The following is a 27,713-nucleotide window of genomic DNA, read 5'->3' on the forward strand; positions in this document are numbered from 1 at the left end:
CATCATTGTCAATCTTACCACCAGCACAAACATTTATTTATTTATTTGCATTAAAAAAAAATTAGTCAGGACATGCAGCTAATTTTGAATGACCATTAACTGAAAAGATTTTGTTGCTCCCATTTTGATTTGGGCTACCTGGACCATGCTAACCAGTCTTGAACCCTTGACTACCCCATGCATTGAGATAAGCCAATTATAACAGCATTTAACTATAGAAGGTATGGAAGCAAAAACTGACCAATTCCTAGAGTTAGAGGGAGGATGAAAAATAGGCTGAATTACAACTGTTTTGGTGCAAGAAACCTTGACTAACATTAGAAGTAGTCTTCAGGGGGAAAAGTAAATTGCCATAAAAGAGTACAAATAAGTAAACAGTGCTCTGTAACAACATGTGCATAGGCGTATGTGTCTGTGTCTTCGAATAATGCTGTGATAAGTAAATGTGTGGGTTTGTTGTGGCAGTATTTGGGTGGGTATATGAGTATGTATTTATAATCACTTGGGAGAACAGTTTCTAGTAAAAACTGCCTCGATAAAAGCTCATACTGCCAAATTCATGCCTTCTCCCTGAAGTGTAAGAATTGCGTGTACAGAGCTGCCACTTGTGGTCTAATTGGACAGCCTTTCATCCCAAGCCTCCAGGCTTTACTCAATATCCCTCACTTTTTCTTTCTCCTCTCTGTCTCCTTGATTCCTTCCTGTCTGCCCTTTGCTCTTCTTTCAGTCCTCTCCTGTATCCAATTTCTTATCTCTCTGTCTCTCTCCTGTCTGTCCCTCTCTGTGTCCCTCTCTGTGATTGCTCTTTCTCTCTCTCTCCCTCCCTCTATCTCGCTCTCATCTGTTGGTATGGCTCAGGCTGCATCATCCAAGAGGACACGTGTTCTCTGTTTATTATAGAGCAAAAAAAGGGAGGGGGAGAGTGAGCGAACGAGGGAGGGTGGAACAGAGGTACAGAGATTCACACAGAATAGCCCTCATAGGGTAGACAGCATCGCTCTGAAACGCACTCACAAGCAAACAAAAAGAGAGGCTAAACACATCGAAATCTTTTTAGACGACAACAGGAACACAGTCCTTAAGCAAAGGTAAGAAAGATCTCCTTAGTCATTGCGGTGATTGTTGTAAAAAGGTGCAAATTAGAAAGATCATTCAAGAGAACTCTTAAGACATTTGTTGTTAGGTTAAGTTGACTACTTGGTTGTTTTGGTGCAAGGTGTTTGAAGACGTGGCAAATGGACAGAGCAGATCAAAAAGTGCCTCAACAATGGGCCTTGAGGGACTCCACCTCAGGAGAAACATTAGAGTCCCTGCTGAGAGTATTCCAGCGCTTGTGTCATAAGCTACGCTTCATAGTACCAGCCTCTGCATTGGCGTCAATGGGTAGTCGACAGGTTAAATTTATTAACCCTACAAAATAACTGCGTCAGACAGGGACGCTTTGCCAAAAACAGCAAGCCAGTGGTGGTCCATCCAGACCACCCCTTAAATTCAGGGTAAGTCTATTAACAGGTGTCCTTTTCCCTTCATTGGAGTAATGCTATCTGCTATGGTGCTGATATGTAATAACTGATAAGCACAGCTTTTGTTTTCTTAATCTCAATAACACTTCACAAAATATCTGACGCCAGTGTACCTGGTTGGGTGCCAGCTTGCATTGGGAGGCCAGGAGGGCCGTGGAACTTTCCAGGGTGGATAACTGGGACTTATCACAAGCCTTGGCACTTTCAACTTTAAAGGGGTGATGGATGATGTTGTTAGCCTGTGCCTAAAGATGAAAATATTTATGTTGGATTTAAAATAAAACAGTTGGTTTAAATACAGCAAATGGCGACTGCCACACCTTTGGTTGACAACATAGCATGAAGCTGAAATAAATATCTATGTAACTCAAAGGTTGATGTAAATTCAAGCAGGTAGTTTAATTACTGTGTGTGAACATTAAATCTGCAAAGATGCATAACAATATGTGGCATGCTTTTTTTTTTTTTTTAAACAAGTGATTAAAGAGTAAGTAAATATTTTAAGTAATATTTATCCTTGTAAAAAGAAAGATGGCATTACTGACGCAAGTTGATGCAAGGCTGATTCTTTTTTTTTTTTTTTTTGCTACGTATCCCTGCAAGACAACAACGAGATGCCCCCATTTCTACATTACATAATAATGCAACAGACGCCTTGGAAACTTTTCTGTCTCACTCTTACAAAACCTACACATCCTGAAAGCCTTCCCTGTTAGAACTGTTGGACTGTTCTCCACTGAGCATGGAAAAATATTTTTTAATAAACTGCATGTTAGCTTTACTCTAATAGAAGCTCCTGGCTTGAGATTTATATAAAGAATGTCATTTATAGAGGATTTAAAAAAAAAATCCTGGAACTTTTCAATAAAACATATCTTTGAAAGAGGCATGCCCTAGGACAAGTTTACATTTGAGTGTACAGGACTCGGAGGGGGCTTCCTGAATACTAAGATTTTTCTGAATACCAAATATTGTGTATAGCTGAATTACAAATGGATCTTGTTTTGTACTGATAGATGGGGCCCGGATTGTTCTGGAACTTTCCATCCAAGACTAGCTGCACGGTTCCACAGAGCCTGCTGCAGACAATGTACGTAGTTCCGCCTGTAACTGAGGTTGTAGCCTTTCTTTTCCGTTTTTTAGCATCCATGCCTTCATTTTTTGTTTGTCTCTTTGCTTGTGAATTCCATGGCTCGTTGCTGTGTCTGACCACCTTGATTTGTCGACCAATCACTGGGCAATGGCCAAACAAGGTCAAGTGTCAATAACCATCATTACTCAGCACTAGATCATTACTCATAATTCATTGGCCAATAGCTGTTGATTGTTCCAGCTTTGAGTCTGTGACCAATCCATTGATGTAGGTTTATGTTGATTTAATGTAAAAAGATTCATTTTATCATTTAGGTTTCATCAACTATATAGGGATCTGAATTATAAGGTCTTGAATATCTTACAATCAGTTGTTGCTTGAGTTATATGTTATTTGATAATAAAAAAATAATGTCTATATATGTGGCCTTCAGAGATGTGTATCGACCTTGATGTCCATTGTTTTGTTTTGGTGGCTTTGGTACTTTGGATATTTTTCTGTTCTAAAGGGTTCTGAAAATCTTCTTCAGTCCTTGACCTCAGTGCCCCCAAACTTATAATACTGAGCCAATACCAATTTCACTTTAATGAACAACAATAAATGAAAAAAATTTCCATGAATAATTTGACTGCACATGATTGAAGAAAGCCATTAATGGGTTTGATTGTATTATATTCTGACCTAAATAGGTGTGCAGCTGTGATAAAAGCCCAGGCCGAAGCGAAAAATCGCTTCATGAAAGCTTTTAGATGCAGGCTATTTATCAAAATGGAATCATTAATCTTTCAAGGAAAATGCACCTAACATCCCTGGATTGGTTTCCTACTGATCCATACAGTAGAAACCTGTTTTGAGGAAAGGTTCAGCCAGCTTACTGTACTTTTGGCCTAGGTAAAACAGCCGTATTGAGGGCCACATACCAACTCACCTTCTGTCAGCCTGGCTTAGAGCACTAGGCAGCTCCTGACAAGAGGCAGCGTGAGGGGTTGGATACATGGTTAATTCTGGTGGTACAACAGGGCAGATAGCTGTTATTGACCCTTCAGATGTTACCCAGAATCCCTCTGGAGGTGTGAGGTGAGTTCTTTGAGGGATCAAGATTACGAGTTTTTGTGAGTTCCACAGCTGCTTTTTATCTCAAGTTTATACAAAACCATATTCTGTTATTGTCTATTGGACTAGGGCAGTGTTTCCCAAAGTGGGTAGTACGCCCCATAAAGGGGGCTCAGGGTTATAAAAGGGGGGTGTGGCGAGGCCAAGGGATAGTGTAGAGTCAGCAGATTGTTGTGCAGAGAAACCTCTTCAGGGTGATATAAGACCCCCTGTGAAATTATCCCACTTATGTGGCTGCTTGCCACATAAGTAAATATATGAACACAAAATATTAATTTGACATTTTATTACCTCAAGATGACACTCAGGACCCGCTTGAATGGTCTGTTATCAGTTGTAGCGGTTGTTGTTATGGATTAACAGACTGCTAGATGGCGTGGTTGAAGAATCAGAATTGAGTAAAAATATAAAAGAACGATGCATGGTTCTGCAGTAAGCATAGACAAGACTGTGAAAGTACTGTCAGTGCCAAATGTAAAGCAGGCAATGAATCTACTTCTAAAGTCACAACTACCAAAACAATGTGTTTACATCAGACGCGAGCGGCCTGATGTGACAAAACCAAACTGAAAATCAGTGGTGCTGTACACTGGATGTGGCATGACACAAGAAATTCCCATCAGTAAACTGATGCCAGTTCTATTTCCGAAATATTCCAGCAAACGCACAACTTCTGACACAAAGGACACAAAGGTCCTGTACTTGCTCTGCAGCAGCAGCAGCAGCAGCAGCAATAACCAACAGCAGCAGCAATAACAGCAGCAGCATAGCAGATCCGCCAAGTCAAAACATATCAACATGGTCATATCCATTACCTTGCCAAACACTCCTAGAGTTGTCAATATTTTTCTCTACAAAAGGTGGGCCTGGCAGAAAAAGTTTGGGAATCACTGGACTAGGGTGTGCATCAGTTTATGATTGTAACGTTCCTGGAACAGTCAATTAAGTGTAAGGGTTATGTGAGCTTGTTTTATTCTCATTTGAGTATTTTCTGTTTCATCTTCCATCAACCTCTACATTTGACCTTATACAGTGGTTCCTTATAAGAATATTGGGCTTGAATGAAATATATACACATTAGAAGAACAAGAAGATCATTCATTCTATAAAAACACATAGAAAACAAACTTAGCAATGATGTCAGGGTAGTTTTCTAGTGGGTGTAAACAGAGAATAGTTTATTTGCCTTTATTTGACTTTTGCCAGACAGCAACAAGTGCTTTTATAAAAACAGCTATAGCTCTGGTCTTCTGCTGATTTCTCCCATATTTCCACATTGACATAAATTTATTTATTTTTATTTCCTGGTATATTTGATGCTGCCAGTATGTGGGTGGTACTTAGCACTCTCTACACCTTGCTTAAGCAGCCATGTTCTTTCTGTTTACCTTGATAATGTTATCATCCAAATGGCTAATTAAAACTTTGATCACTTGTATAACCTAATAGCGATGCCAATGAGACTGTATTGCTCAACTTCTTGACAGCTTTGTGGCAAGATTTTTTGCCTGTTTTGTGTTTAGAGAATGACTTTAGAAATCCGTCTGACATAGATTTAGTTGTAACAGATTTTTTTGTGCACAGCATAAACACACATTGTCTTGTCCTAACCCAGTTTCCAGGTATTGATGGGATTCTGTATATCAGGTCAGTACCTTGCCTTTAAACATATTTATTGATTTGGTGTCTGGCATATTCTCTTCCAATGGTCATTCCGTTGTCATATCATGCACTCTTTTTTGTCACCGGGCCAGGTCATATGCCAGCCCTGGCTGATGTTGTCTGCTCAATCTCACTCAATATGTGAACTCTATCTAGATCAATGGCCAACATTCTCTAAACGTGTCTGAGAGTGGCCATCTATTTTAGTGACTCCAAACTCAAACTTCAGTTAGGACTAGTAGTGAAGCTGTCGAAAAGGATAAAGGAAAGTGAAGATTGTCTACTGGCATTACTATAGGTTACCATGGCAACACTGACAGGGTACAGAACCCACAAAAAATAAATCTCTTTGACAAGGTTGGCTACAGGTTTGTTTTTGACATGAATGTATTTATTAATTTTTATTACAAGATAACACTAATGTTGTTGACTAAGAACTAGTTTAAAAGAAAATGTTATATTTAACCCATAGAAAATGTGACTTAAATATTATAGACTTAAATTATATACAGTATATACAGACCATAAACCATAGACAGACCAATACATTTTTAGCCAGTTATTAGTGGTGCATGCTAAGGTTGCTATTACTATTGATCATACTTAAGATTTTAGGTTTGTTTAAATATCTAAACCTAAATATTAAACTTTCACGCATAACTCTTTGTTTAGGTACCTCAAATTGTGCAGCTTGATTTGAAGAGGTGTAGTATTACTTTTATAAGCAATTGGACTTAACATTCTCATCTGGTGGAGAAAATGTGTGAAAAAAAGAGTTGAATAAGGGATCTAAGCCATAATGGGCTCTGTTGACTTCACCTAGTGAACAGCCACATGCTAGAAAATACTCAGAATACCTTAGCAACCACATAGCAATGGTGGTTGCGTGGAACCACTGGCAAGCACAGCTCATGTTCTCTTTAGAAAGAGTAAAAATGTAGCTCTATTATATCAAAACAGAGTGCTAATGATTATAGTAATGATCTGAGAAAGGTCAGTACAAGTGGGGGAGGAGGAGGGAAGATGGATCTACAGAGAGAATTGTGACAGAGAGGAAGGGAGGGAGGAAGAGAGGCCACTTGAGGGTATTGTGGTCATGTCTAGACCTCGTTATAATCAACTCATGGGAGGTGTTATGCAACCAAAATAATCATTCCCTGCAGGGCTCTGAATCATTCTATCCATTCACATCCAAGGGTTTGATTTACACTGCCCATGATTCCAGGACTATGACTTTTCTGCTGGCTTGAAGGGTTCTGAATTAAACTCAGTTATTGTTTGACTCTTTATGTCAAAGTGCTCTGTCATCTCTTGGGTAAAGGTGGCAATAATCTGCACTAATATTTGGATTAGTTTTTTTCTTTTCTTTATTTCTAATTCATGTTCTTGTTTATGAGGAACTCGTCCTCAAAGCACTTATATTTTTTAAAGATGCCAAGAAGGTTAGAAGGTTAAATGCTACAAAAAGATGCTAATGACTGTTGCTTCGCCTACATGTTTATGCTATCAATATTTCCATTAAGGTTGTAAATGAAGCCATTCTTCATAATCTTCGTCTATTTTTGTAGAATTATTAGAGATTAGTAAATTAGCAGGCTGTGGAGGTGTTTGTTAGCTTAGCATCATGTTAATGTTGATCATGAAATATCAACTGACAGTGATGGAGCTCCCATACGCCGACAACCCTCAGCTACACAGCTGGAGTTTAATAAGTAGCCTACCTAATGGAAAGGCACAGTACATTGTCTCATCCATCAACAGATCCCTTGACCTTGAGACAACCTGTGAGCTAGAGTCACAATTGGCATGTGCTCCTGGCGATTGAAAAGTTTGTACCTTTTTCGTATCATCCTGAACCTAACCACCAAACAACATTCAAGCCATGTTCACAATGCCACCTCATTATAAGTCCACAAAACCCCATACTCACATGTAGTTTTATCTTGTTTGGAGCCAGATTGAAAATTCAGCCCTGCTGAAAATGCAGGTAAAACCAACTCCTGATGGTAGCTGGTTTTACATGTGGTGTGTCTCAATTCGCTCCCTAGTTCAGTACACTGCCCAGGTAGGCATTAGAATGTTGCAGTGTACTAAAACATTCATTCCCTTGAAATTTCCAGCAAGCATAAGCTGCTTATTGAAAATTTTGTCTTCTTCAAGTCATCAGAATAATGATGTTGCTGATACGATTTAATGCATGATGTCATAATGTAATTGAGTCATTAGTATGCTAATACTTATTGGATCAAGGACCAAATGCTTATGTGTTTATGGATTCTTTCCATAGAGAACTAGGGAGTGGAAAGAGACACATGCTTACTAGCTGGTCCAAGCAAGCTGGTTTAGGTGCCTGGCACACAGTGGGTCAGAGGTCCACCTAGTCCCCACCAGCTGAACTATGTTCCAAAACACAGCTTGATTGGTTGACAAGCTTTACCACCTTAAAGACCTGTGGGAAATTGTTTAACAAGTGCAGTTGTACATATTTCCTATTGAAACAGGAAGTTTGGGCAGGGCATAATGAAGAGGTTACGTCAACAGGCTTTAGTAACGTCGCAGTTGTAAATCTACGCACTTGTTAGTTGGCTACAGGTGGTTTAAGGGGGAGGGACATTTTGATTCTACAATTAACATCCGATTGGACAAAAATCTGTAGTGCAGGATGAGTCATCAACATTTGTGGTCCATTTTGCTAGAAGAAAAATTCTGTAAATTTTAAATGTATATCTAGTTAAAGTTAATTTATTTCAACTTTTAGAAGTGCACTACAGTATAGATGACCTCAAAGCTAACGGACATGGAGTAAAAGCCACAAAACTACAGTTTTGATATCATCGGGTCTTTAAGCTGGTATGATCTGATTTTTTCCCCCCCAGCAGGGACTGGATACATGGTTTGAGCAATGGTAGTGTGGGTAATATTACAATATTGGAGCAGCAAGACAGATTTGATTGGATTAGGGTTTGCTGTCGAATAGCCTTGTTAATCTCAGGTGTGTGTGTTGCCATGGTGATTGCAGGTTGCTCTCCAGGATGGCTGGCATGAAGGATCAGCAATTCACTGAGGAGAAACCGCTTCTGCCAGAATCCAGGGGACAGGAAACAGAGATGGTGAGTATGTGTGAGTGTGTGCATAGCTAAATATAGTAGATCGATTAAAAATGTCAGCCTGTTTTTGGGCAAGAATACAAAAAATTGGATGTGTGTGTTCATGATAAAGGATGTATCTATGCTCACCAAATACTGCATTTTATCTTAATCCACACATCCACTTAATCTCAAAAGCATTGGGTTCTTACAGCCATTAAAAAGCTGAAAACATCAGGAAATTCTAAAATTGTAATATGCCATGCCAGGAATTTTATAAATTCATAAGATGCACTTTACAATAATGTTATGTGTTCACATTAGTTAATTCCTGAAAGCGATGAAAAACATCTATTTTACAGCATTTATTGGGTTATTAGTGTCTTGGTTTATATTCATTTATAAATATTGGTAAATAAAACGTTACAAAAATGAAAAGGATCTCAAGTGTAAACCCTAAAAAAAGATGATAAAAATCCTTATCAACTAATCACAAATGATAAATCACAATTTATTCCTCAAAACTTGTTGAATGGATTTTTGTGTTTGCTGCTTACTTTCCCACATATCATTTTTTTCTTCAGCTTCTCACCTCCGCCACCAAAGCATTGTCCTCCGATACTATTGAGGGCACTGTCTGCTGTAGTGTGCTGTAACTAGTGTTTGTGTCTATGTGTGATGTGGCAGGCTAAAGGACAGTGTGTGCACGTGCCGCTGCCCTGTGCTACGCCCTCCCCCAACACAGCTCGCCCCCCAAAACGCTGGCATGCCATCGCCCGACACTGGCTCGGCCTGACGCGCCGTCGGACCAGCGGGTACTTCCCGGTAGGCTGATAACTGCACAGACCATGTCCACCCCTCCAACTAAGGGATACTAATTTGTGTCAAGTCCTTAAATGCAATTATGATAGAAAAGACCAAACAAGGCCTGATATTTTCTCTCTACCCAAAAACCCATTTGGTTTCACATGGTGTGATGAGTACAACATAGAAATATTCTTTTTGGCTCAATGTTTCATACACACTGCTAATAAGCATTAGCAACATTTTAAGCAATAGTCAATAGATTAAATAAATGTGTCATTTTTCGCTTAAACTAATGGCTTTTCACATGATAATAGTATAAAAACAAGCATCAAGTAAAATTTGTGAATAACGCTTAGACTTTCAGACAAACAGCAAAAATCAGTACTTTGCAGTCAGAACTTCAGAACATCACATGAAATCTGATTTTTACTGATTAATTTAACTGAATTTCACAGATTCATTCAGGTTTTTGTTGGTCAAATTGGATTTTTTTTAAACATGACTAAAATGTCATATGTAAAGCTTGGAAGTGCCAATTCACGCCTTTATGTTACCAAATAGCATTCACTATATAGTGAATGGATTAACAAGTGAATGATTTTGTACACAACTTATGCATAAATGAGTAAATAGTACAGTAATGGCTCTGAATATGTTGTCATGATAGCATGATACCACACGCTTGTCTCTTAGCATTGTGCTAACACCTACATCATTGCTATGGCAACATATGCAGATATGCTGGATATTGACTACACTGTGTATACAAATAGATCACTTCCAAAATGGCATTGCTCAGGGTGGTATTAGAAATGCAAATCAGATTTATGTGCAATGTGGCCAAAGCTTTAGAACCTGTAATGTCATAAGTTTCAGTTCCTCAAGAAGCAAAGTTGTTTACCCGTAAGGCTGCCCCCTTTTGCACTTCTGGGGTACTGCATTAGAGTTTTTATCCTGAAAAGGAGTGACACCTGCTGGTCCGACATTAAAACAGCTTTTGCTTTTCTGCTGCCAACAGCTCTAACTGCATGCACTAACCTCTTTCTTTAGGTTTGTGGGTTTATTCCAGCTGCTGCCAATCTGCACAAGAATAACATTATACTTGCTTTATACAAGTTATACTTGCTTTTCCAAAATGGATGCTTTGTTTATATCTAATGTAGTTCATGCTAACTCATGTTTCCTTGCCTTTTCAGAAGAGTGAGATGGATTTTTTTTTTTGTCATTCCTATAGTGACTGCAGGAATACAATTGTCTGGCAAGAAGATGCAGTCCTGTTCTCAAGCTGTTCTTTTACACCATTTTTGCATCCATTTCACCTTTTTTTCTTTTGCACGTTGTGTTCTTACTGTCTTTACTCATTAATTCTGAGGTTGGACCAGCAAAACACTTTACCAATATACTTCCATGTTTAATAGAGTTAAACAGGCCTCATATTAGAAGTGAAGCAAGCTCAGCTTGCATGTTTTTATCTTTCCACAAATAGCTGCTGATCTGAAGCCAGCTTAGCCACCCACATACTAACCAACCAACCATGTCTAGTGAAACAACAACCAGTGGTGTAAAGTACTTGAGAAATTATACTTTATTATTATACTTAGTATTATTTTGGGGCATTTTTACTGTACTAAATTTAAAAGGAATACCTGCACTTTTTCTTATTTACATTACTAAGTAAGGAGTAAATTATATGTTTTACTCCTTTACAATTCTATTTAGACCTTGGAAATACATACGTATACATTCTACTTTCCAATTGTACAAATAAATTTTGCTTTCACTCCAAATGTTTTTAGCTAGGTATTTTGGTTTCTATACTTTAACTTAAGTATCATTTCTCAGTACTTTTTACACTCCTGAAAAAAACTCACAGTTGCAGACACAACAGTTCAAGTAACTGTTTCCATCACAGAAACCCATTCCTCGGTGACGGGACCTTGCAGTGTGTTGCTCCAAATGCTTATTTATTGTAAAAATATATTAAAAACAAATGTACTTTGGGTTTGATGAACCTGACCTTTTGTGTTCCTTCAGGAAAACTGTGATACCTTTGTGGCTACAGGAGACTGGAAGGTACGTGACTTTCCCCTGTGCATATTTGTTGTTGACTTATGATTTACATTTAAACTGCCCGTCTGTGAGGGATTTTGAGCCATACGTGTCAGATTCAAAATGGTGTGGTTGACATAGCGTCATTATTTATTTTTTGGCATTTGATTATTAGACAGCAAGACTGAATGAAATACATGGCGGCACTGCTATGACCTCCAGAGTACAAATTCAATCAATATCCACTTCAGAGCACTAATGGAAAAATGCAGTACCAGCCTGCTGGTTAAAACTGGTAGTTTAATCGTTCTGTGCCAGATAATTTTTTATTACAGCTGTGATTTTTCTGGTCTTATTGTGCAATAATATAATATAATATAATATAATATAATATAATATAATATAATATAATATAATATAATATAATATAATATAATATATCCATTATATAACTAAAGGTGATGATACACAGGGCAAATAACTGAAAATGAAAGTAATGAAAATGGGCAATACATTTCTATCTGGATAATTTAGATCGGTTGTGGGCCCTGTGTCTCATCTGGTTGCCCGTTGACGGCAACATTGCCCAGCAACATTGCCCAAAAAGTTGCCCTGTGTATCATCACCTTAAGAGTTAAACTCAGTTACAGAAATCCAATTGCAGTTGAAATCTGAGATAAAAGTTGAGGTATGAGAACTTTATCACCTCAGTTTTATCTCTGTCTCACAGTTTGCATCATCTCTTCACACCTCTAACAGAAATAGGACTAAATCACAGAGAAAATAATTTGAATAAAACAGTGAGAAATCCAAACAGCGGATGGGGCTGGAGATGATAGGATTTGGAAGCCGCACACTCATCGAGTGAGAGGTTTTAATTGTCATGGAGAATGGATAATTAAATAGGTGTTTGGAAGTACAATATGGTTACCTAATGGCAAGCAAAAAAAAAAAAAAAAGATGTACGAAGAAAGAAAGAAAGAAGATGACACTGAAAGTTAATAACCTAAACATATTTTGACTTTTGATGTGTTCACACAGCAACAGAATACGGTTGTCAGCCCTGTATTTGAGTCGTTAATATGGTATATGTTTTTTATAGTATGAATGGGTATAGGTTATTTACGGGAGTAAGAACCGCATCAATGAACTCACACCCATAAATTTTCAGGACTCAAACCACATTCTCGGAAAGTCCATGTGAACTAAACTGGACTGGACAACTAGTTGCCTGTCACGTCACATATACAGTGCAAGTAAGCCACTCTGTGCTGCACAAACACGTCTACCATGTGTTGCGACGAGTGTGTTTCATGTGTGGCTTCGGTAACTTGCTGTGATGGAGATATGAGCTGTGTGTCATCTAAAGGTTTTAGAAGGTTTCACTGTTCTCCACCAGAGCTATCCGTCAATTTTGTGTGCCATGCGCGTTGACTCAACCCCACAACAACTACATACATTTATCCACTAACTATTCAGAATCGTTCAGTTGCATTCTAAAAGTTGTAACTTCTTCCGGAGTCTCTCCATCAGTGTCCGACTCCAGTTGGACAACATTTATGGCTGAACACCGCTACTGACAATTTCTGACATTTCAAGGTACATTCTGTCAGTTTACTACAGTATATTTGTATTGGGATGGGCAGTAAAATTGTAGTTGCCAAAAATGTATAATTTCATTTGTTTGTACAGTACTCTACAAATGTCTGTTACAAAAGAATAAGCACTAAAAATCTGTTAGCACTTACTGTATTTGTGTGGTGTGATGCGGTGGGCAGTCCATTCTTTTCTTTTCTTTTTTGACAATGACAATGCAACTGTTTTTACACCTGTGTATAAGATCAGCACTTGAGAGGAGGAGATAGAGGTTGTGCATTTAAGCGAGACAACAAAAGCCTGGTCAGCCACAAAGGGATTAATCTTGAATATACACAGAGAAAAATACTCACACTCAAAAGACGCAGTCGAGTCTGCAGACGCTGCCACATACACGACTCGTGTCACATCGAGTGTGAAATCTATGAAATCTTTACTGGCATTTACTTGACCTGGCCTGTCTTTGTGTAATAATAATATTCAGATGATAAATTTGCTCATGTAGAAGCAGTAAATCGTAAAAATCTATTTAAAATTCCCTCTATTCAGAGAATCAAGCACTATATCACTGCTAAATTGCAACAAAATTATTGAATAGCCATATTAAAGGCCTTTATGAGTGTGTGGAAGATAAAGATAGAAAATATGGGACAAATACAGACAAAACACAATAGATTTAGACTGACACAAAGCCCAGCCAATCACAGGCAGCCTTTTGTTTGCAGTCAGCCAATGAGAGGGCAGGGGTGGGGTATGAAATCTTTTGGGGGAGGGGACAGCAGCGCTGCAAAACTCCCTGGATGGGGAGAGACAAAGAGACGCCGTAGCAACTGCAGCATCTCTCTGGTTGCCTGCATCTGAGTCCTATTGCCCGGAGCGGACCTTGTCTTCTTCCTGCTCATACACTCTTTTAAGCAAGCGTACACAATCTCTAAAGAGCCATGCCGGAGTGCTGGGATGGGGTGAGTGGGATATATGTGATTACAAGAATGTAAATAGAGAGTAAGAGAGACAATGCTTTCGTTTTGCTAATAATAAACAGCTAAAAATGGTTTTATATAACAATTTGTTGGCTATATTATCATTCTTAAGTGTTTAGCTGGTTGAATAATTTGTTATTTACTTGATTTGCCCTGTGGTCAGAAATAACTAGCTTGACCTACTGAACCAGTAATTGTGAAACAGTTCCACTGTTGCATATTTTTAATAATGTCCAATTATTTTAATTTATAATAGCTATTTACTAGTTATTATACAAAAAAATATTCTTAAGAATGTTTTTTTTTAAATCTTCACAAAATTGAATACAAATAATTAATAGTAAAAAAAAACTATCAAGAAACAGAAAATAGAAGAATAAGATATAGACACTACTTGTTTCATCTTTTAAATCATGTATTTGTGATGATGGGATTCTGAGTTCTGCAGAAATGTCCAGTCATGTGTGAGGTGGCCATTTGCACTGACACACTAACACACTGACACGGGTGAACCGTGCACTCTAATGCACCCCTGCAGTAACCTGGCGTGTGTGTTCAGAAACGAGTGTTTGTGCATGTGGTATTGATGATAAATCTTATGTCAGCAGTCTAATAATAAAAATCTTCCTATAGGACAATTGTGTGACCTTGAGCAATACAAATGAGCAGCTACAAGAGAATTTCTTGAGAGATTATTATGCTCTACTGTTTTCTGCCCCATATTTACATAGCATTGTGCTATCTAGGTCAAAATTCCTATTTATCCTATCCGTGTTTGTTGAATATTATCTCCCTAGAAAACATGCTCAACGTTTTTTGCGGCACAGTGACAGCTGCCACAAGATTTAATTTTGACCTAAACACAGAGGGACACAAACAGCTGCATTAAACTCACACACTCGCAGACCATTTTGCATCTGATCTGACCTTCCACAATTTTTCCAACATCAAAAACACCAAATGAAAGGGGCTTAAACCCCACAGGAGATTTATTTCCCGTCTCTCAGTGGATCTGCATAAAGCTGCCCGTGAGGTGTCTGCTAGGATTTGTGCATAACTCTGGAAAACTATGCTGAAATAATCCTCAGGACAAGAAAAAAACACACACACGCACACATACATTCATCGCTCTTCTGCTTGGACAGATAAAGTCTGAGACTAAATGTGGGTCAGATTAAAATGCCTTTGGAATTGGCAATTAAAAGCTTGTTACGTGACCGTGTGCAATCTGAGATCAGAGATGCTTTATGATAGTTTTTTAATCTTGTTTTTAACTCTTGCCACTGATTGAATTGATTTTTTCGTTCCTTGCTGAAATTTTAGCAGTCAATTATTGTAACTACAATATAAGTGTTTTAATTGTTTTAGCTTGTGTTTAGCTACAACCTACAGGCTGAAATCAGGGGCCTATTTCAACCCAATGTCAAAAAGTGGCCCAATTTACTTGACTGCACCCTGGTAATTAATACAAATTGAATAAAATGGTAATGTCAGTACTGCTATATATATACTGTATATATAAAGTTCAGGTCTCTCAAGTGATCCATTGTAGGTCAGTGGTTATAAGGAAAAGTCTGGCCTGGCTCTCTCAGACTGTTTGCTGAAATCGCTTTTTCTTGTTGTTGTAGGAACATGACATTGAAACCCCTTATGGGATGTTGCATGTGGTGATCCGCGGGGCTCCCAAGGGCAACAAGCCAGCTATCCTTACCTACCATGATGTTGGGCTCAACCGTAAGTAAACCAAGTTTTTTGTATTTGTTTGTACAAAGGTAAACCATACCCACATCCCGCTCTCCAATTCCCAAAGCAATACGCACTGCACCATTTCAATCTTGGTACACCATCTGTCTCCACGCATTGACCTGAAGTTAATTTCTTTTCTCCACAACCGAAAAGAGACGCTTGTGTGTTTGTGTGTGTACTTTTGCATATGTGCGTGTTCAAAGAGCAGCCCTCTGGAAGTAATGTGTGTGGGCTGTGATCAGAGCTGTAATTTGGATGCCAGCTGACTGCAGTTTATCAGTTCTGTTAACCGACTACATGCAGTGTGAGATGAAGCCGTAACTCAGGACTCCTCATCCCTGATTGCATCCCCCGGTGTCTCATTACCTTGTTAGTCTCAGTATATTTAAACCATGTACACTCATTCATTCCCTGCAAAGTCTTGTATGTTGTCTCACTGCATTTCTGAGTGTGTTTGTATCCTGTTTCTCCCGTGTCCTGGTTCTCTTGATTCTCTGCCTGTTCCCTCTAGTGATGGGAAGTTCGGATCATTTTACTGACTCTCTTGTTCGATCTCGTTCATCAAAATGAACGAATCTTTTTTCGAGTCATTTCGTTAATTTAAGGGGCTTTAAATGTTATACTTTTAACAGGCAAATTCCCCGAACACATCCATCTACGCAATCTTGAATTAAGAAATCCTTATAACGCAGTCAAAAATAATTTACAGGGAACATAAATAATTACTTTACCTTCCGAGTCTTTCGTTCATTTGTCACGTGACAGACGCAATGTTCATGAAAGACTCATCACTAGTTCCCTCGGATTTCTCTCTTTGCCTCAGGCCTGATCTGTTATTGTTTGGATTGTTTGTTTGCGTATGACCCTTGCCTGTTATCTGGATTACGTCTTTGGATTACCCTGTTCAATAAATACTGCATTTGGATCCTCAGCCTTTGTGTCTCAGAGCAGTACGTGACAATAGCACAGCTTTTTATTTCTTGTTCATTGTAGCTATACTTTTTAGGAAGGAGTTGCTATAAACAAAAGGGAATGAATGTCTATAAATTTTGTACTAAATGTGAATTATGGGAATTTAATCTATGGCATGATAAGGAACATTACTGTAGATCCATTTATGGGTCAGCAGAACAAAGGTGGCAGGGTCGCTATTAACCTTGATATTGAATTCCACATTCTGTCAATGTCAACCTTGGCCGAGAGCGCTTTTCATCACTCACAGCATGACTTTCCTGTCCTCTACTGCTCCTCTCTCCATCCTCTTTCCACCTAATCCCTTCCTCTCCATATCTGCCCATTCCTCATTATCTATTCCTGAAGTGTGTTATTGTCTGCCAGTTCGTATATGCAGTGTGAGAAACAGAGAGAGAGAGAGAGAGAGAGAGAGAGAGAGATATGTAGGTCACAAAAACATACCGATCATGCAGTGTTGGGGAGGGGAGTGGGCAAGGTCAGCACTGCGGCATAGAGTAACTCTGGCTCTCCTCTCTGCTGCAGATACATGTATTAGTATGCATGGCCATCCTTCCATCACAAAACATGACTCAGTGAGAGGGAAAGAGAGAGAGAGAGAGAGATTCAGATTTTTGGGGGGATTCGGAAGACTTATAATACTGCACACAAGTTATATGGATGACTTCCAAAATTTCTACTTTTGTACTCCACGGAATAGGTAACAGCATATAGGTTTGGAACAACATAAGGATGAGGCAATATTTGAAGAGAGTGAGAGAGAGAGAGAGAGAGAGAGAGAGAGAGAGTGAGAGAGAGAGAGAGAGAGTAACATTGACCACTGACAGGAAACACTGGCCTATAAAAAATGCAAAGTGAGCAATACAGCTGGGAGGGAATGAAAAAAATGGGTTCATTCACTAAAGGATATAGAAACTCGAATATGATTCATGCCACAATGCATCACCTTTAAGAATGCAAGTTTTTGGTTTAAAACCATGAAGGAGGGTCAATTTTAGAAATCCAATTTCAGAAGTTAGTAATTCATTAAATCCATTGAAGGAACAGTGCGTCTAAAAATTAAAAATCCTGTCATCATTTACTCATCTTCATGTCATTGCAAACCTGTATGTTGTATTCTTATTTTATTTTATTTTACTTTTTTATTTTTATTCAGAAGACTTATAATACCGGCGCACACAAGTTGTATGGATGCCTTCCAAAATTTCTACTTTTGTACTCCATGGAATAGGTAACAGCATATGGGTTTGGAACAACATAAGGATGAGTCAGTATGTTGATCTATTCCTTTAAATAAACTTGAAGACCTGCCAAAATACCATTTGATGTTGATTAGGGAAATGGCATGATCTAAAATGAGTTATTAGTGCCGCTTGAGCAGTTAGCTAGAACTGTTTTGTTTGTTCATTTTATGATCTAAATAGGCCAGTGATTCTGGCAAAAGAGATGAGCAGAAAGAGAGAACGAACGAACTGTCCCAAATTTGAAGTATTCTTTCATAATCAGTAATGTTATATAATGTATGACGTTATGAAAGGGGATCCAATGGAATCTGGGATAACAATGTATTATATGGTTGTTGGAGATGTACGATGTAAATACCACAGGCAGTATAGGAACATAATCTTTCTGTACCATGCATGGTATATAGCCTATATATCAATGTACCACACTATCTGTACCATCTGATACCATCATTTTATAAAGGTAACCACACAATACGTTTTTGTAAAGGCTACAATGTCTTGCTCTCTTTCTCTGAGCAGACAAGCTGTGCTTCAACACCTTCTTCCACAATGAAGATATGCAGGAGATCACTAAGCATTTTGTGGTGTGCCACGTGGACGCTCCAGGCCAGCACATTGGTGCCCCCCAGATGCCACAAGGGTATGATGAACACACATTAACATTTACACCAGTATTAGCCATTTTACGCACAGTATATGTAAGGAATATATGTAGACATTCAATCAATTTGGAAAAATAATCATTTTAGCCTGTCAGCAGTTAACTGTCACTGCAACAACCTGCTACAATCTTCTTTAAATAAAGACCAACCTTAGGTATGTATTGTATTCCAAAGCATTTACAACCATTTAAGTTCAGATCTGCTCAAAAAGGCAGGTGACAGTTAACAGGTTAAATAAATTCATTTTTGTATTGTAATGTCGGTTACTGTACATTATCCCACTTATTGCATGGCTACTCGCCAAATATGTGGACATGAAATATTGATTTGAGTTGAAATTATTTTATAATCTTACCTGTAGGCTAGCCTATGACCTTAAAGCATCCGCGAGAAAATGTGCAATGTACTAAACAGTTGTCCTAGCAACTAGACGAACACCTCGTCAATATTACTGTAAAATGAATCTGCTCTGAGGGGATTTTCACTCACTACAGTTGAAAACTGAGACACAAGATGGTGCCAGTTGCGTTTGAATCTTTTTTACAGTCTATGGTTTGAATTAAAGAAAAGCGCGCGAGTTCGCCGAGTGAGACGATGAAATTAGCGCCAGAATGCCGCGATTGACCAATCAGAATCAAATATTCCAGAGAGCCATCATCCATGTAATTTTTTTTTTTTTTTTTGGTCTTGTTATTCCTAGGTATCAGTATCCCACCATGGATCAGCTAGCTGGGATGCTTCCTAGTGTGGTGCAACATTTTGGGTGAGTTATTAGGCCTACACCCTGTGGTGAAAATCAAGTTTTTAATGTTGTTAATATGTCTGGTGTTTTTAATAGGCTATTCTTCAAGACGAACCATGTGCAAATTAATAAGTCAACACCATTGCTGCTGAGTATTTTCTCCTTAAAACTGCAGTTTACTGAAGACAGTCTCAAAAACGCAGTTTGAAATCATTGGTTTTTACACATTGTAACCAATCATGTCAGGGTGTGTGGGCGGGCCAAGTAGGGGTTCTCAAGAGAAGCCAGGTTATCCTGGTATGGTTTTCTGCCGATATGAAAAATCATGTATATTTAGCAATATAGTGGTTGAATTATATTAGATATATTACGATCTATGTTATGATGAACTATATTTCTCCACTGACGTTCCAACTTCCAAGTTGTTTAAAGCGTTTCAAAGGATACTGATTTTTAGAAGGCAGCTGTCTGGTGAACGGGATGGTTTGTGTAACATAAGCAACACATTATTAGCTGTTTGATAATGTAGTCAAGCAAAAGGCCAATCATTTTAATTACCAATATGTGTCCAACATTGTAGAGAGCGATACAAATCTTATTACCACTCTGATACATTGACTTGTAGAGCTTTATGAGTGAGTGGAGGCGGGGCTAATTAGCATATTCATGGTTCTGCATACTAAATGAAACAAGGGTGTACTACATTCAAGCCATTTTAAGTCATTAATATATATTTTTTAACTGGAAAAAACTTTTAAATATGTCATTTTGGTGATCAAAGAAGCGTTTTAAGGGACAACATTATTTGACTATAGGGGGACTTTAAATATAGGCTGTTATGCTAATGTAATGATAACCTATTGCCAATATACATTACTCAATGTTCTCTTTTCTATAGCTTCAAGAGCATTGTGGGAATTGGAGTCGGGGCTGGTGCCTACATCCTCGCCAAATTTGCTGTTAGTATTAAATCTCAGTCTTTTATGTTGGTCAATGGTCTTTTCATTCACATTCGGTGCAATTCAACTGTGCTTTCTACACGTAGCTGATTTTCCCTGATCTTGTGGAGGGTCTGGTTCTACTCAACATTGACCCCAATGGGAAAGGATGGATCGACTGGGCTGCTACAAAATTGTCTGGATTCACCAGTGCTTTACCAGACACTGTCCTGGCCCACCTCTTCAGCCAGGTAGAAATTAATCTACATTTCTTATGTTTCACTATGGATACACATATAGAGTAACCTTATAAATAAATAATAAGAATTAAACTAATAGAAAATACACATCTAAGACTTAATTTCTAAAGTATAAATGCCAATGTTAAATTGATATCTCAAGCTAAATATTTAGCTAACATAACATGTATTATTGTATGTGAATTACAGGAAGAGCTTATGAACAACACAGAAATTGTGCAAACCTACCGCCAACAGATCAATAACACCGTCAACCAGTTTAACCTACAGCTCTTCTGGAATATGTACAACAGGTAACTGCACACCGCCTCGCTAATATGTATACAAAGTGATACATAATGCATGCATTGAATAAAAATGCTGATTTGGTTAAAAAAAAAAAGGCATGGACATGACATGGATTTTTTTTTTTCTCCAGCCGCAGGGATTTGGAAATGAACCGCAGTGGCTCTGTGCTAAATGCTAAGACCCTGAGGTGAGGACTATGTTAATTTGACTCTGACTAGTATTCACATTTACATACACCTGTGTGATCAGACTAAATTCTCATTCTTGCAGGTGCCCGGCCATGCTGGTCGTTGGTGATAATGCTCCGGCTGAGGAAGGCGTGGTGAGTCTTTGTGTGTGATATTTAGGTAGAAAAAAGATTGAATCATGTTTTTCTCATCATTTTCATTTTCGTTTCAAATTTTCTTCCTCCAACCAAACATCTCTCCTTTCCGTCTTTCTGTCATATTTGTCGAATGAGTACGTATTTTGTAATTCAGAGACAGGTCAATCCCTTCTGCATTCCTTTGTTTTGCTCCCTCTTTCTCCATTTTTCTCATGGGAGCAGATGGCACCGGCCCCAGGGTTGATCTCCCGGGCTTTGCCAGCTTGTGTGCACTGGATATTTTTAACTCTGTGCCATGGTCCTTTAATCTAACATATGAAAGCTGGGTCAGTGCCCCATCACATCTAATCAGACACACAGGGTGAGAGATGAGGAAAAAAAGGGACACGGTGAAGGAGGGAATGAGATGGATGAGTGAGAGAAGAGAAGGATTTGAGTAATTTGGGTCAAAAGGAGGAAGATGAAAAGGTGGGAGCAGAAGTAACAACAGAAGGATGAGTAAGAGATTAAGAAGAAAATAAATAAATAAATAAATAAATAAAGCATGGAAAATTCTGAGAAAAATGACAGATCAGAAAAGCAAGATGCTACCAGTGAAACGTTTGGAGCACCAATGAGCACCTACTCATTTCTGATTATTACAATATTCCCCATTTTATAACTATAGTAACAACAGTAGTACTATTAATTGTCTGGTTTTACTTCAGTTTCTGGTCTAAATCATCCATATCTTAAAATATATACAAAAATTATTTTAAATGATTAAAAATCTATAAAAATTATATATATATTTAAATATATTGGTTGGAAAGATGGGTTCCCACCATCAGTATCACATCCATTGACTAATGCAGACACTTGTGGTGGAAGTTTTCATTAGAATCGTGAACATGCTAAAAAGTGGGCACCTATCCCATTCCAAAAGTGTCAGCGCCGGTCCGAACAGAGCCTGCAGACAGATGCGTCTGCGCAGCTGTTTTTCCTTAGTGCTGGAAGGAATATGACTCATCTCTGCAGTGCCGCTGTAACTGGGTCAGACCTCAAGAACACACATATGTACTCTATATATACCGTATAATCTCCTCCCTCCATCACACCATCCATTTTACTGCCCATCATTCAACTGCCTTTTGAAAAACTTGTTTTATCTTTTCTGACTTTTCTTTTTCTGTATAAAAAAACTGTAAAAAATTTGTACGTTTACATGTTTGTTAAAAACAGTATAAATGCTTTCTGTTCCTAGGTTGAGTGCAACTCAAAGCTGGATCCAACCAACACCACATTCCTGAAGGCAAGCGAACAGACATACTGTAGAAATAGAGGCAAAACTTTTCACTTTTGGCACATACATTTTCATAAATATATGATAAAAAATGTATTTGGTTTGTTTCAGATGGCTGATTCTGGCGGAATGCCTCAAATTACACAGGTGAGACTGCTTGACGTGTCTGATCTCAGATCAGTCTTTAACAAATAGTCCATTACAATGGTGACCCAACACAGTACCAGAATTTTTATTGTACAAAAGTAATAAAAATGTCCTTACATTTTTTATAAAACAAATAAGGAAAATTTGAAGTTAAAACTAAATTCAAACGGATTTTTATAATTTCATGAGCCAATAAAATGCTGTAAAAAAATAAATAAAAAAAATTGCAATTGAACCGTAAGTCTCGATCATACTTTTTTTTTTTTTTTACAGCCTGGAAAACTAACTGAGGCTTTCAAGTACTTCCTGCAGGGAATGGGCTACAGTAAGTCTAATTCATTTAATATCATTTTGACTGTCAATGTATTTACTAACAAATGTTTTAGGGCAAATCAGCACCGAAATCAGTTCATTTAATGATTCTTTCTCTGCCAAATGTAAACCGATCCAATATTTTCAGTGTGTCCTTTCTCCCATGTGTGTCTTAATCCCATTTTGAGACAGTTGTGAGTGTATGCATGTAAATAAATGTCTGTGTGGAGGTGTTGTATTTCTATAATCTGTACTGTATGTGTATTTTCCTGCCCTTTCTCAGTTGCTTATGTCAAGGATCGGAGAATGAGTGGGGGGCCAGGTACTTCCTGCTTCCTGTTCACGCCTGCCCTCTTCCTCATGTAGATGATACATGTAGTTTAGTCTTCTAATCCCTTGCTTTTTTGATTGGCCTTGATTAATTTATGTATTTGTCCTTCCCAGACTGATATTTCCATTCATTCATTATTTCCTTTATTGATCAGTGATTTTTCCTCTGGAGGAAAAATGTGCTTTGAATGCGCTCTCAAGCTCTCTGCATGGCAGTTATTTGAAAACATAAACTTAGACTAAAATAACATGATTTTTTTTTTTTTTTTAGCTTAGAATTATTATTTTTTAAAGTTTCAAATATATAAAAATATGCACCCTTTTCCTGAAATTTCACCTTTAAAAGAGCGTTTGTAGGCTGCAAGATCTTTTGTATTTTTATAATATTTATATATATTTTACATACTATTTTCTGTTTCAGATTTATTGGAATGAGTGTGAAGTCAATGACAATATTTTCTTATTTTCAGTACAAATATCTAAACATAAAATCAGACACAATTTCTTGAGAAGCGAAAATGCATAAAATATTAAGACTATATATAATCTTTTTTCTTGGCCCATTCACAAAATGTTTTTCTTGTTTTAATCAAAATCTAAATGGTTGGTTTATGTTTAAAACAAGGGGAAATATTCAAATGGGATAAGGGAAGTGAAATCTAAAATGAAAATATGTAGACAAAAACAAAATTGTTTGCTTGTGTATGTTTAGATATTGTTTTTTACTGAAAAACAAGAAAAATACTGATTTAAGGAAATGACTTTTTGCACTGAAAACATGGGCATTTAGATATAAAGATTATGATTGGATATTTTTTAGTTGGATTTGAGTCATTCCGGTGTATTTGCGGTGGAATGTTACCAGCTTGAGGCTGAAATTATTCTCGACCAAAAGTTCAAGCATGTCATCCCTGCCTCCTCTGCAACACATCATGCAGCCCAGATGAACTTCCCTGAGGATATGAAATGACTATTCATCTCTCTTCCTCTCTTTTTCTCTCAGTGCCTTCGGCCAGTATGACCCGTCTTGTTCGCTCTCGAACAGCTTCTCTGACCAGCGCCGGCTCCGTGGATGGTTCTCGCAACCGCGCATGCACAAACTCAGATAGCAGTGAGGGAGTTGGGCAGGTCAGCCACACCATGGAAGTGTCCTGCTGAACACTCGTGCACTGTCTCACACGCACACATTTAGAGAGAGACGTGGCATGGAAGGAGAGCGTGAGAAGAATGAAGGTCTCATACTGCTTTCATTCTTTCTTTCTCAGCCACTTTCTATGCCCCTTTCTCTCAGTTTTTCAGTGTTAGCCCTCATAAAGGATTAGTTCATCCAGAAATGAAAAATACTTCAATTAGTTAATCACCCAGAAGTCTTCAAAAACCTGTCTGACTTTATTTCTTTTGTAGAACACAAAATGAGATATAAATTTAGTCCAAGCTACTGTTTTCCAAATAATGAAAGTGAATGGTGACCACAACTTATTTGCAGTGAATACAATTTTTTTTTCGTGAATTGGCTTCAGAAGACTTGACAGATCATATGCACCACCTTTATGATGCTTGCATAGTGCTTTGTCGCTTTAGGAGCACGACAACACTTGGTCCCCATCCACTTCCATTGAATGGAAGAGAGCAGCTTGGACATTCTACTAAACATCTGCTTTTGTGTTCCACAGAATAAAGACATAGAAGAAGGTTTTTTATTTTGAGTTGAACTTTTCCTTTAACCTGTAAAAATTAAGACTGGCTATCATTTTCTTCTTCAGAACAGTGTTTGGTTCCCCCAGTTTTGTAACACGGATACTTAACGCTCAATGTGTCAGTGTTTCTGCACCCTTCGCTTGCTGCCTCCGGCCTTCACCTTCTCCTAAGACAAAACTACAAGTCCCATCAGCCCCTGCTCTCACTCATTCCTGTCCTATGACAGTCTTTGAGGAGTAACTGATGGATTGGGTCGCAGGTTGGTCCTGAGGAAGAGGACGAAACAAAGCAAGAGAAAGAAGAAGGGAAGGTTCTTAAACCAGAGGGTGATTTATGAGTGACATTTGTAACCGTGTTATGCTCTCCCTCTCAATTATGAACGAAATCAAAGCGATTGTGTAGTCAAAGAGGGTGAAAATCTCATAACCAGTAAACAGTTGCTTTCGGCTAATCATCTCAGCTCATTCAGTCATTGGGAGTGTATGTATCACCTCATACTGTAAGGAAGAATCACCGTTTTGATCGTTTTATTTGCATTATTTGAGCTAAATTTGATACCATGATTGGATTTCTTATTTGAAATATGTAAATGAAGTATGAAAAACAGTTTTACCCCATTAAAGTAGGAGCAGAAGTTGTTTGACTTGACCACTGATTTGCCTTAAAGTATTTTTGCCATGTTAGACTGCTTAATTTTGCCATTCACTTTCAAATCAAGTCTTACATCATAAAAGACAATATATGGTCCCACACAAATTCCCTTTTAGTGTGCACTCACTGTCATATAAAAATGGCTTTGCCTGGGATCGTTTCTGTACAATCTCCTTTTTGTAGACAATCAGCTTCTAACCCAAACCAAACTGGAAACCATCGACTGAGGCAAAGCCTGTGTGATAGGGTTTTCAGTGCGTTAATGGTACAGAATCAAGGCCTCCCGCTTCCCTTACAGCACCCAGCCCCGCACGAAGAATATACCAAAGCTACTGATATAAATGCACACACGAATGTACACATACATGTTCCAATGAGGGCTGGGCTCTGCAAGGTAACTTGTGTGCATATACTTTCACTATATATAATTTCATTCCACTTGACTCCAATAGCAAAAAATAAATAAATAAATAAAAAATAGCATTTGTAGCAAGAAAAAATGAGAGATGGATTACGGTGGTCAGAAGAAAGATATTTTCCATCACTCCATCAGCCGTTGTATTAGAAACACTCACACATCAGCATTAACTAGTTTTCTGAAATTTAATGCCAAGTAATATAACACAAAGTATAGTGTTATTACATGAAAAATCTGTTATAGTGTTATAATCATGAAGAATCGTGCCATCTCAGTCTGTGAAAAAGGTGCATTATTGGAAAGATCTGTTGTTGATGTATGTGTACAAACCGCACAAAATAATCGGAAAAAAACACCACAAACATTCACATGAATGAATGAACAAATCAGCGGACAAACAAAATAAATGGGCAAATATATGATTGAACAAATAAATGAATGAAATTGAATTAACTTATAGAGATGACTGACATGAGCTCAGATCTGATTGGCCGGAGCTGCTAACGTGGGACTTACGAGGGCGAAGCAACCATTGACTTTGCATTCCACGCTCGCTCTTTTCTGTCTTATTGAATGTCAGTTTTCCTGCAGCTTCCTCAAACAGGAAGTGCACAATTACAACTTTTCAGGGGTGTTTCCTGTGTGTTTGTCTGTAAGGGGCGGGGCTTTCTGGAGCATGTCGCTCCAAGCTCGGAATGTAGGGCAAATCCCACCCCCCAACAAACCCAAACCCCCAAAAACAAGGTGCCCCGCCCCTCACAGACACTTCCAGTCGCCCCCAAAGGGCTATCGACCCAGGCAACGCATCGTGATCGACCTCACTCCGTGCAAAGCTGGGCGCAGTACTGTAGATTCTGTACAAAGAGAAAGATGAATGCGTGAAACGGAATAAACAGTGAATGTGAAAAAAGAAAGAGAGGGAGAGATGGAACGAAAGGACCCATGGAGGGTGTTCAAAGCAAGAGGGTTAAAGACAAATTCAAAATATCGACAGGTTTCCTCCTAAAGACTCAATAGACAAACACATGTTCTTCCCCAGTATTGATTTGTATGAGTTTTGAGAATGCAACCTCGTGTTTGTGTTGTTTTCCTGATTTCCTGTCTGAAGTATGCAGTCGTTAGCTCTTATTAAGAGATAAAGAGCATGCCCACCTTTCAAAGGTAAATTTTTTTCTCCGATCCCTGATCTCTGCCCGGGGGCCCTGAATGTATAATGTCCTTTGGAAGTGCTGTACAGTATTGTCGATGTGGCCGTGGCCCCATATCACCTTTACTCGAATCAGGGCTTGCACCAGTTTGACCTGCCTTCCCTTTCAACCCTTCCCTTCTCAGTCTTCTACGCTGTAGATAGTTGCTGTTTTTAGGGCGTAAATCTAAAAATAGGTCCGTACCACTAGCTTTGTCATGTGGAACTGTTATACTTTGGATTTTCCTTGAGTTGCTTTTTTTATAATATAGTAATTCTTATTTAACCACGTGTTGCATCTCTTCTTGTGAGAATTCAATGAGTATTATTATTAATAATATGATTACAATTGTTACGATTAGCCATTGTTTTATATTAAGCAATAAGTTGTTGATGTTTTTGTTTTTTCTGGAAGGGGGCTGGTTGTTACAAATATGTCTAAAGATACAGTAGGAGTCACTCTTAACCTGCTTTACCATGAGACAACTATGAAAAATAATGTGTTTATGTAATATGTACATCTATATACAAGATGTCACTGTCTGTGTACTACAAATATGAACGTGCAACAAATAAAAATGGATATACAAACAGGATCAG

The 27,713-nt window shown here is 38.2% G+C and overlaps 1 protein-coding gene across 12 annotated transcripts; it reads left to right on the plus strand.

Annotated features, from left to right (window-relative positions):
- Window positions 1-920: 920 nt before the first annotated feature.
- ndrg4 (NDRG family member 4) lies at window positions 921-27,709 on the plus strand. Of its 12 annotated transcripts, XM_084095390.1 has the most exons (19): window positions 921-1,088; window positions 2,540-2,613; window positions 8,411-8,501; window positions 9,165-9,302; window positions 11,319-11,357; window positions 15,538-15,643; window positions 18,394-18,514; window positions 19,237-19,299; window positions 20,177-20,237; window positions 20,324-20,467; window positions 20,666-20,769; window positions 20,895-20,951; window positions 21,035-21,086; window positions 22,333-22,380; window positions 22,483-22,518; window positions 22,792-22,843; window positions 23,114-23,152; window positions 24,164-24,288; window positions 24,924-27,709. In XM_084095390.1, the coding sequence occupies exons 2-19, from the start codon at window positions 2,540-2,542 to the stop codon at window positions 24,963-24,965; spliced, it is 1,392 nt and encodes a 463-aa protein (XP_083951516.1). In that variant the 5' UTR covers window positions 921-1,088; the 3' UTR covers window positions 24,966-27,709. The 12 variants fall into 12 exon arrangements, with proteins under 12 accessions (XP_083951516.1, XP_083951520.1, XP_083951521.1 ...); XM_084095394.1 differs by having other exon boundaries at window positions 24,164-27,709; XM_084095396.1 differs by lacking the exon at window positions 2,540-2,613 and having other exon boundaries at window positions 927-1,088.
- The last annotated feature ends 4 nt before the right edge of the window (window positions 27,710-27,713 follow it).

The sequence above is a fragment of the Abramis brama genome (genome assembly GCF_963993115.1).
Source record: "Abramis brama genome assembly, chromosome: 20".
NCBI classification, from domain to species: Eukaryota; Metazoa; Chordata; class Actinopteri; order Cypriniformes; family Leuciscidae; genus Abramis; species Abramis brama.